An 11,710-nucleotide genomic window follows, 5' to 3' on the forward strand; every position below is an offset into this window, starting at 1 on the left:
ACACAGATTGGTAGCGACTCAGGCACAGAATAAATATAGCCTGTGACTGAAGGTACTTACTGATATGTGTGACTTCACCTTCTCCTATTATGTAACAAGACAAATGGATGCTCTCTGCTGTATGGGAATCTGGGCCAGGCCTTGTGTAAGCCATATGGATGTGAAGCATAAGATCTTACACACACAACAAGATCAGCTTAGAGACATGAAAGTACAGTGGTGCAATTAATACTGTGTTGTACACAGCAGCACTACTTCAGATACCATCTTTTATAAGTAAAAATTATACAAAGCAACAATGCAGCTAGTAAATATTATATGTGACGGTCAGGCATGGTTAGGTCTTTAACTGTGTGGTGTTGGGCAGTTTACAGTCTCCTTTTGTCTTTGAAGGTATCAGTGCCCGTAATCCAGATTGGCAGCACCTGCGCTAGAGCCAGAATGGGAACACCTGCGCTAGACTCTGTGGGAAGGATAAATACTCCGGCTCTTTGGATTTCGTGCAGGCTCTGATTCGGTTCCACTCCTGCTAGCAGCAGCACCACACTTTTGTTTTGTTATATTTTGTTTTGTTACCGCTTCTCAACACCAAAACGTTACTCTAGCCATTCATCCACATTTACACCACTGATGCTACTGACTAACACACTCTATATTGTTAATTGTTAGTTTGTTGTTTAAGTTGTTATAATAAATGTTTATTTTTGCCAATTCTTCGTGTCCTCTTTGCTTTGGTCATGGCCTTCGAGTCGGGTTATGACAAATTGGGGGCTCGTCCGTACGTGATTTTTTTTTTCCGTTGGTACCACGATTATTTGGTGCGGGACTGGTAAACTTTTGTTTGGATTAACAGGAAGGACACGCACTTGAAGATAACTTTGTAGGTAAGCTACATGCTAGTTGTGTGTACTGTCTTTTACCTGAAGTTTGGCTTTAATAAGCACTTGTTGTTTGCCAGTGGTTCGTACGGTGATCAGCTGATTCAGTTGACGTTTTCCATTTTGCTTGTGTGTAATTTTGTGGGGTGGTGCGGAGTTTTCCCTGGTAGGTTGTAGCAACGTTCCCCTTTGGGTTCGTTGAGCTGTTTGGGGGTAGTGTTGTGGTGAACGTGGCAAAAGCTTTGCTTGGGAGCATGTCCGTGGTTTCAGGGGAGTTGCTGGTTCACCAGTCGCTTTACTGATCCAGCAGTCTCTAGTGCGTAAATACCCACCACAACTAACCACATGAAGACTAGGGGGGAGCTTAGTTAATTATGTTGGTTTTAGATAGCGGGGGAACTCCGAACCATGTTTGGAATTAGTCCTCTTGGGCACACAGTTGAACGTCGAGTGTCTATCTGGTCTCGAAGTGAGGTGTTTTTTTTTTTTTTTGCGTAGGCTATTTAACATGTCTGAAGTCTAAGCATTTATTACTGCTCCATCTCAGGAATCCCTGGATAAGTGCACAAAAGAGCAGTTGCTCCAGATTGCTGAGCATTATTCAGTTGAGATTGTTGGAGACAAACGTGTCAAAGAAACAATTAAATCTGCTATTAAATCTAAGTTACTGGTAGCTGGAATTATGTTGGAACCTAAAGCAGATTTTTCTCTGAGCCCAACAACACATGGTTTAACTTTTGAGCAGCAGAAAGAGATGTTGCTGTTGCGGTTGGACTATGAGAAAGTAAAACATGAATTGGATGTTAAAAAGCAGCTGGAAGTGGAGAGAATTCGCCAGAGCATAGAGAAAGCAAAAATAGATTTAGAAGGAGATCGGTTGTCAATGATCAGAGATGGTTTATTGTCAAGTGACGCTTATGACAGGCAGCAGTCTAGATCATCTGACCGTTTTGATATAAGTAACTTGCGCTTGATGCCACAATTTAATGAAAAAGATCCAGATAAATTTTTTCTGTTGTTTGACCGTCTGGCTAAGGGCAGGAACTGGCCTGAAGGTGATTGTGCTCTGATGCTTCAGTGTGTGCTTTCTGGGAAAGCACAAGAGGCGTATGCGTCGTTAAGTCCTGAAGATAGCTCTAGCTATGATAAAATAAAATCAGCTGTTCTTAGAGCTTATGAGCTTGTACCAGAAGCATATCGCCAGCGGTTTAGGTCTTGGGAAAAAGAGAGTGGCCAGACATATGCCGAGTTTGCCAGAGATCTTTCAATTCACTTTAAGCGGTGGTTGACTGCACTGGAAGTCACCACCTTTGATGATCTGTGCAACCTGGTAATATTGGAGCAGTTTAAGAATAATCTGCCAGAACGTGTTATCTTACTTCGTAGTATATCTTACTTCATAAGAGCAGTTTCAGGGAGCGTTATGGAGCTTCTGATTTTGGTGCACAACGTGGTGGTTTTGATGCGCCTTCTGATATGGTGCGTTCAAGGAAAATCGGTCATATGAAACCTGATGGTAAAACAAGTCGTATAGTTGATGATAATGATGTTTGTAACTATTTTCATGAACAGGGTCATTGCTGTTGCTGTATTAAAGGCTAAGACAAAGGTAATGAAAACTAATATTAGACCTGTAGCATTTGCGGCAACGGTAAAAACTGACTTGGTTGATGAGGTGTGTTCAGCACCCATTTGTGAAGTGGATGTTTTGGCAGCTTATGCTCCTTTCATTTGAGATGGGTCTGTATCACTGGTAGGCAGTGATGTGAAAGTCCCATTAAAGATCTTGAGGGATACGGGGGCCTATAACTCCTACATTGTGAGCTCTGTGTTGCCTTTTTCAGGGGACACAGATACTGGTAACTCTGTTCTCAGTCGTGGAATGGGATTGAGTGTGTTTCCAGCACCTTTGCACAGGATGGTTCTAGACTGTGAGCTGGTTCAGGGTGAGGTTGATGTGGGTGTATTATTGGCATTGCCTATTGCTGCCCTAGTCTAAACGTAGCGAATTGGCTGAGTTGGTACACAAGTTTTCATGTCTGTTTGGCGACATCCCTTCACGTACTAGTTTGATTGAACATGACATAGATGTTGGAGATGCTCAGCCGATTAAACAGCATTTTTATCGTGTGGCACAAGCTAAACAGAGTTATTTGGATGCTGAGGTGAATTACATGCTCCAAAATAATATTGCTGTTCCTTCTGCATGCAGTTGGGCCTCCCCTTGTATTTTGGTGTCAAAACATGACGGTTCACCAAGATTTTGTTCTGATTTTAGGAAAGTAAATGCTGTCACAATCAGACTCTTTTCCGATTCCACGCATGGATGATTGCATAGATCAGGTGGGATCTTCCAAATTCGTTAGCAAATTTGATTTGCTTAAAGGTTATTGGCAGGTGGCTTTGTCAAAGCGTGCACAGGAAGTTTCTGCGTTTACTACACCTTCGGGTTTGTTTTCATACAAGGTGATGCCATTTGGGTTAAAGAATGCCCCCGCAACATTTCAGCGGTTGATGAATCATGTAGTATCTGGTTTGACAGGCTGTTCTGTTTATCTTGATGATGTGGTCATTTATAGTGACACCTGGTACTCGCATCTTCAGCGCATTCGTTTTTTGTTTGAGCGTTTGGTGGAAGCACACCTTACCATCAATTTGGCTAAATGTAGCTTTGCCATGGCTACAGTTACATATCTTGGCCATGTGGTAGGTCAGGGCCGTGTGGCTCCAGTCCAGGCCAAAGTCGTGGCAATAGCAGAATATCCACAACCCACCACAAAAAAGGAACTTCAGAGGTTCCTGGGTTTAGTGGGTTATTATAGAGGTTTTTGCGAAAACTTCTCCACTGTGGTTTTTACCCTCACCGAACTGCTCAAGACCAAGATGAAATTTGAATGGTCGGCTTGTTGTTAACAAGCCTTTGATAATGTGAAAATGTTGTTTAGTTCTGCTCCCATCCTAGCAGCTCCTTGTTTTGATCGAGCTTTTATGCTTCAAGTGGATGCCAGTCAGGTGGGAGCAGGTGCCGTTTTGCTCCAGCGGGATGATCAGGGTTTGGTGAGGCCAGTCAGTTTTTTCTCTAAAAAGTTTAACAGTTACCAAAGTAACTATTCTGTAATTGAGAAGGAGGCGTTGTCACTTATTTGGGCCTTACAACATTTTGAGGTCTATGTAGCAGCAGGAGAGGCAATTGTGGTTTCTACTGACCACAATCCGCTAACTTTTTTGCGGTCACTCAGATGTCCTAACCAGAGATTGACTCGTTGGTCATTGTTTCTCCAGGCTTATAACCTGGATATTAGATACATAAAGGGGTCAGAGAATATTATTGCAGATGCGCTTTCTCGTTATCCTCTGCATTGATGGGGATTAGTATGAGCTCCAAAGTTGATGTCTCTTGTACTGTCCTAAATATGTTTCTTCTGTATGCATTTCTCTTAATTTGGTTTTCAGGTATCGGGGTTACTGAGGATAAGTGAGGAAGTTTCCAGGTGAAGTGGCTGAGATGGAGGTTATGTATCTTCTTTGTGTCATATTGATGTAATTTAGGTTATTTAGATACATCGAGTAGTTTTGTTACGTGTTATTGCTCGGCGACTTTAAGGGTGGGGTGTGACGGTCAGGCATGGTTAGGTCTTTAACTGTGTGGTGTTGGGCAGTTTACAGTCTTCTTTTGTCTTTGAAGGTATCAGGCCCGTAATCCAGATTGGCAGCCCCTGCGCTAGAGCCAGAATGGGAACACCTGCGCTAGACTCTGTGGGAAGGATAAATACTCCGCCTCTTTGGATTTCGTGCAGGCTCTGATTCGGTTCCACTCCTGCTAGCAGCAGCACCACACTTTTGTTTTGTTATATTTTGTTTTGTTACCGCTTCTCAACACCAAAACGTTACTCTAGCCATTCATCCACATTTACACCACTGATGCTACTGACTAACACACTCTATATTGTTAATTGTTAGTTTGTTGTTTAAGTTGTTATAATAAATGTTTATTTTTGGCAATTCTTCGTGTCCTCTTTGCATTTGTCATGGCCTTCGAGTCGGGTTATGACATATACTATTTACAATTTCGAAGAATTAAAGAGCCCTTGTGTCTTTCTTAAAGACTATGTTTAAAATAGCATACTATGTACTATACTGTTTCTGCAGTGGGCATTATCTGTAGAGAAAACAAACTGTATGCATGTATGGTATACTTGGTGAAGGTTCCAAAATGGGTCTTTCGGTGAATAGAACCTTTGTGGAATGAAAATATTCGATGGATGTTAAAGGTTCTTCATAGAACCAAAGATGTCAATAAAGAACCATTATTTTTAATAGTACAGGTTTAGCCACATGATCTGCTGCATATGCTGAAATGTGTAGAATACAGGCACTAGACACTGAGCTAGACACTATATCCCACAATGCAATGCCCTTAAACTTCCATTTCCGGTGTGACAAATGAACAGTACGTTTGCACACAAGGCCACAGATAGTCCAAAACGCTTTGAGACCTCAGACACGTTTACAGGAACACGGACACTAGGGGTCTGGAATCTTTGACATGAAGTGCCATTTTGTGATGATAAATGTTAAAGTCCGTGTGAAATGAAGATTCGGTCTACTTTGTAAATGCATGCTACAGATCTTATTGTGAATGACTCTTCCATATATACTGTATATTACTTTTTTTTTTTTTTTTTAACTTTTTTTTATCTCATGATGCTTAATCAAAATGTCATAACTCAATTGAATGAAAACAATCATCCCTCTGGTGATGTATGCTGGAGTTCTCCAATCATTTAGTTCACTTAAACCCTGCACCTCCACTATCTACAGCAAGCTCACATTCATTTTTTAATCGCAAACAAAAATCACAAAATCTAATCAATAACTGATGGATAGAACCAAATCCCTTCCCTAAATTTTTCCCCGATAATCCATTACACAGATTTATCACAATGCAGAAGAGAAGATCTATCACTACATCTGTTTCATGGCAACTGTTAAAAGACAGCCATATGAATCACAAATGTCACCTACATGTGCAAGGGCCAGAGTATAATTCTTGACCTAAATACTGTAATGTTTTATTTATTTACTAACTCTTAACTTCCTCTTGTTGATTTTAATGATATACCTTTTTTTGTTACTTTTCTAAAATAAACAGCAAAAGTCAAATCATATTATATTCCTCTCTTTCTGTTTTCGTTTATGTGCCAGTATTTACCCTTCTGCGTGCCAATGGTTGAAAAAAAAAATATGCATTTTGCATTAGCTGTATTGTCAGGTCACATCATGCTATTAGGCTTATAATAAATGGTTTGCATTTGGACTTGAGAAAATTATGTCCAAATACACAATTATGAAAGAAGCTCAAGGGTTACTTATGGAGAGTAAGTGTTAAACTGCATATTAATCATAGCACCATTTTAATCAAATCAAAAAAGCAACAGTGTCATCAAACATGTCACGACTTCATTTTTACAGACCCCTGAGTAATCTCAAGGGGTCACCGACAGCCTTGAAAAATGCTCCGTCAGACGTCCCTCTAATGAGTAAACGGCCAACCCTCAAGGACAGTCTTCAGAGTGATCTTTAGACTCCAGTATCTTTTTTTCACCCTCAGTGTCACTGCCTGTGTATCACCACCTCACTTCTGTTAATTAGCGCTATGCTGACATTCTACGACCGCCGGCCACATATCTCTGCCCGATCGTGTAGTTACGCGAGAATGCTGCTAAATGCTAAGCTGACAGGTTTTATGAGCCTTGGTGAGCAGACAGGAATTGAGTCATCACCCCGGCCTCTGCCGATCTTGTTGTCTTCAGCTCTAACCTGAGTCACGTGTACTTCTGGGCTCCCCCTACTCTCGTGTGCAACCAAAATCAGCATGCATGCCACCATACATCATCGCATGCACATTGGTGGAAGGTAAGGTAGGAGAATAGGCAGCCAGAGGCCTCAAAGCAGCAGTGCTCATATAACAATAACTGTAATGAGAATGGGTGGCAGAGGCAGGTGCAGACATTATGCTCACGTTCTGCCAAAGTTCACGCTTACGGCATCGATATGAGGTGGTGTAGCGCACCGATGACAGGTGGAGGGAATGCGACAAACAATGAAGCCTGTGGCTGGTGCATCTGAATACCTAAAGCAATTGGTTTGCTTTGATGCAGCATCAGTCATAAACAGCATTTGCTTCTAAATCGATTCAGCAGGATGTTCCCCTGAGGACCGAGGGGCTACTTAACCAATCATCTCAGTCATGACCCCCCCTCATCCGCCCTGCCAGACATCAGCATCTTCCTCAAACATAATCTGTGAACGACCAGTTCTAACTGACAGGTTAACAGAATCACTCTGATGTGATATGTGTGAAGGTGTGCGTAACCTCCTCGAAACGGAAAAAAAGAGGAAGGTGTTTTTTTTTTCTGTTACCTTGCGTCTACGGTCTTTTGATCTGTTCCTTTTCTTGATCTTCTCCTCCTCCTTCTCTCGTAGCTCTTGAGCTGCGAGCTCCTGTAGGTCCTTGTTCTTGCGGATCTGCTTAGCAGCTTGCGCCATGGTGCCGCTGCAACAAGCAGTGCTGTGCCTGTAACGGAGGCTGTCACTGTCCCTGTGGTGGCCAGTGCGCGAGAGACGGTGATGCTGTGTGCGCCTGAGAGGAGTGAGTGCCCTGCACGGCTCTAGGAGGCCAGTTCCCTCAGCAGTGTGCCACAAAAGAGATGATGCTGCTGCCTGCCTGCTTGCTCCTCATCCAGGCAAGATCCTTCCCATCCCCCCTCCCCCTCTCTCTCTCTCTGTCTTTCTCTCTCTCTTTCGCAACACACCAGTCAGTCACGCAGTCCGAGCCTCGGAGTCAGCAGTGTAGGGATACTGCAGAAGCTCAGTTTTTCTCCCTCCTTCTCTCTCTTTCTCACTCAGTCTCTTACTTTTCTCAGCAGAGATACTGCCAACTGTTTACCGAGCGTCTGTTGTTATTATTGTCATCTTCTTTGTGCAAATCTGCGGGATGTAGGTGAAACAATCAGTGCGCAAATTCACAAATTTAGTGTTTCTTTCCACAAACACTGGTTTTGCAGATAAGTTGGCAATGAAAAAAATACATTTAGTTTGATTATTTACTATACATTTGCCTCTCGTATCACCTTCTGTGGTCGGTTCCCCTCTGATTGCTAAGAATTAATAGAGTCATAAAAGCTTACCTCATAAAAACAGCATGTAAAATCTCTCTCTCTCTCTCTCTTTCTCTCTCTCTCACCAGACTGGTTTTCAACGAGAAAGGGCTTGTGCATTGTTGTCTATGCATTAATTAGGTCCATACTGACCTGCAGGGTAAGGTAGAAAGACAATGTGTGTATATGACAAACAGATAGAGAGATAGGCTGCATTGTTACTCGTTTATTGCATCGCGATATATACAAGTGACTTTATGTCAATAACAACCCTATGGAATTGCTTCCAGATGCTTCCCAGAGCTCACATGCAGTTCTTGTCTTGTATTATGTTATTCATACAGTAATGGCAAATTATTGTGTGTTACTAGTGAACATTTGGGATACAGTGTACTATTTATTTTTGTTTGTTTATGTTTCAACACTGTGCGAAATGTGAGATTGCGGAATATGTAATGTCTGTAATACATATGTAATATGTAAATAGGAGCCAGTGCATTATAATTCAGAGCCCGTCTGAAGTAAAATGCACGCACATGCATTTGTCTCTGAGAATGATGGCTGAGTCATGTGACAGATCAGTCATGTTTATTTATGCTTGTCATGACACTATCCTTCATCTGCTTAATTTCTCTTCCTCGAATCAAAATTATCTACTGATTTCCTTTGGGAAGAGGGGAAAACTATGTAATTACAGTGACAGTCTATGAGTTGTTTAAACATACTGTATTTTGTAAAAAACCTATTATATGATGCATATACAAAATACATCACATATTTGGTGGAAATCTGGTAAATAGATTGGTTTTGGATTATTTAAGATGTTCTGGGGTTGATCTAACATACAAATCAACGTAGAATTCATAAATAATATTATAATAACAGATATTTCACATTTATTAATTTTATTAGTGTGATTAGTCACATGGATGGAAAACAAAACTTGCATTAGCAAAGTTGAGAGATTTCAGCTGGCACTGATGAATGGGAATACTAACAGTTTTCTTCAGGTCTTATATATCTATATTGTGCTATATTGTGCATTTATGTTGTGTTGGCTTATACAGAAGTTGTATTTTGACTAATCGAGACATCTAACAGTGTATGTCGTTTCTCACAAAAGCAAAAGTTTTCAGTTACCAGTTCCATCATAGAGATATTTGCAGTCAACTATAAAGTGATTTGTTCCAACAAGGTGTCAAATAACAGGTGTTATGGGTAAAGCGAGCTAACATGGCAAGTAAATATTATTTTCGAGGCCACTGATGTGACGTCTTTATCTCACGCGAGTGTACAATGGTAGTGTTAATTTCTAGTCTAAAACTTATTAGTGTTGAATAATAATAATAATTATTATTATTATTATCATCATTATTATAATAATAATAATAATAATAATTATTATTATTATTATTATTATTATTATTATTATTATTATTATTATTATAAATACAGAGTGCAACCATTCGATATGTCACCGAATTTAGCTCAGTGTTTTACAAGTGAAGCGTTAAGGGTTACTAGTCTGAAGTAAAATTCACAATAAGACATCCGTTACAGTGTCTACATAACAGTATAACATATTCGAATATCATTTATTGAGTGGTTTGTAAGTTACAAGAAAGTGGTAGAAATAGAACTCATTTCGACACGTTCACAAATCAATTACAGGCCTATTGGAAAATGTAATTAGCCTATACTTTAGTTTTAATTGTACTCACATAACGCAGAGTGTCTCCACATACCTTTTTCCACAACAAGCTTAATAAAATAGAAACGTTTAATAATAATTTGCATTTTGTCAGTAAAGAGCGATCCTGGCTTGCCAACGGCAGATATCGCCATCTAGTGGACCCTATACAGCACAACAGGATTTCAATACTACTAGTCATTCTATCTATCGATCGATCAGTAAGGACATAATGGGGATATTACCACATATACTTGCAATACAGTCATGGCCAAAAGTTTTGGCAGTGACATAAATTTTGTGTTCTGCAAAGTTTGCTGCTTCAGTATTTGTAGATAATTTTTAATAATTACCATGTGTTTCTTTGGAGGTAACCATTGCTAACAAGAACACAATGATTTAAAAGCGCTTCTTCTTTCCTTTTATAGTAATCAGTCTACGATCTGATTAGTATGCTAGTGATTTCACCTGACCAGTACTCATTCACACTTTCACATGTGCTGCTGATATGATTTGTCAATTAATGTTAGCTGGTCATTTTGTGTCAGGATCAAAAAACAGTGAAATTTGTTTTTTTGTGGAAAGTTATTTTTCTTTTTTTTGGCAAATAAGCTTTTAGTAATTATTTAAAATGCATCTGATCATTCTACACAATAATCTAGAAACAATGTGAATGAACACAACATGCTTAAGCAGCAAGCTTTGCAACAAAAAATAATAATTAAAAAAAAAAAAAATTGTAACTATGACTGTACATGTGTGTATTATAATAATATAATTCATTATATTAGCTAAACTGATAAAACAGAGAAATATTTTCCTGGTTCTGCATGTACTATGATATATTCAAAAATAGTCTTGTCTGATAGTGTAACATCAAAATCTTTAAAACCCTACCCTGAATTTGTTGTGAATTTGTTATGAATTTGATATTTTCTTTTAAAATAAATCACACTTTAACATAATACCGATCATGACCTCAGAATCATCCATTCACTGTAAAAACACAGTAGATATGTGCAGTGCAGGTTTGTACCAGACTACAGATATTATGAGCATTCCAAACTCATTATCTGTTATTGTAACTATGAAAACAAAACATGACATTTAGAGAACTCCAGGTTTATACCAAGTATTTTGGTTGCACAGTACATTGTACTTGCAGTGTACCTACATTAAAAAGTTCCGGTAATTTAAGGTAACTACATGGGGTAGGATTAGGTTTTGGGGTAGTTATTGTAATAACTAGTACAAAGTATGTACTAATGTTCTACCAATAGTTTAGCTTAATAATCATAATATGGATTGACCTCACTGAATGAAACTTTTGTCTATAGCCTTAAAAACAAACAAATGAATCATTGAATATATACATTTTGTATACTACTGAAGACATTGGGTAGTAACTTTTTCAAGAGTTTAACTTCTCTTAAAATTATGTATACTGTGTGCATTATTTCCTGGTTGATGGATATAAAACAGATATTAGATGTAAAGTCATTCTTTGACATTACCAGAATTACACAAGATATTATGATTGCCGTTTCTTACCTTGTTTTTTGGTCACATTTTTGTATAGAAGTTTCTATTTTCCAGCCAAACTCTCTGCATGATTTCCCCAGCCTTTCATCAACAACCATCAATACCACTTTTATATAATTTATTTATAACTATATTAAAGCATAATTTAGAACAGTCTTCATCAGTGTACAAAGAATACATGAAAAAATAAAAAGCTGGTGGGTTATGCTTAGTGTCAAATACTACAGATATAAAAATGTCCAATAAATGCATGGACCATTGAGCAAGCAAATAAAAGGAAACAGGTGGCAGATCTTCCCACTTGCAGGCTTTAGAACGTATTCCAAACTGCACTTAACCAGTATTTGAGCAAAATCATTCTGAGATTTTAAAATATGTTTGTATTAATTCTGTATACATAGACAGGCTTATTTTCGAAATTAATTTGAATCACTGTATTG

At 39.0% G+C, this 11,710-nt stretch overlaps 1 protein-coding gene across 5 annotated transcripts in view; it reads right to left on the reverse strand.

Annotated features, from left to right (window-relative positions):
• Positions 1-7,644, reverse strand: part of LOC132130688 (ankyrin-1-like) — a 102,184-nt gene extending 94,540 nt beyond the window's left edge. For 3 of the 5 annotated variants that reach the window (XM_059542473.1, XM_059542471.1, XM_059542472.1), the window contains exon 1: positions 7,302-7,643. In XM_059542473.1, coding sequence (XP_059398456.1) covers positions 7,302-7,427 — 126 coding nt within the window. In that variant the 5' untranslated portion in view covers positions 7,428-7,643. Of the gene's footprint in view, positions 1-7,301 lie in introns of all 5 variants that reach the window. The other 2 variants (XM_059542476.1, XM_059542475.1) reach the window with 2 other exon arrangements.
• Positions 7,645-11,710: the final 4,066 nt, after the last annotated feature.

This window comes from Carassius carassius, chromosome 47 (genome assembly GCF_963082965.1).
Source record: "Carassius carassius chromosome 47, fCarCar2.1, whole genome shotgun sequence".
NCBI lineage: Eukaryota > Metazoa > Chordata > Actinopteri > Cypriniformes > Cyprinidae > Carassius > Carassius carassius.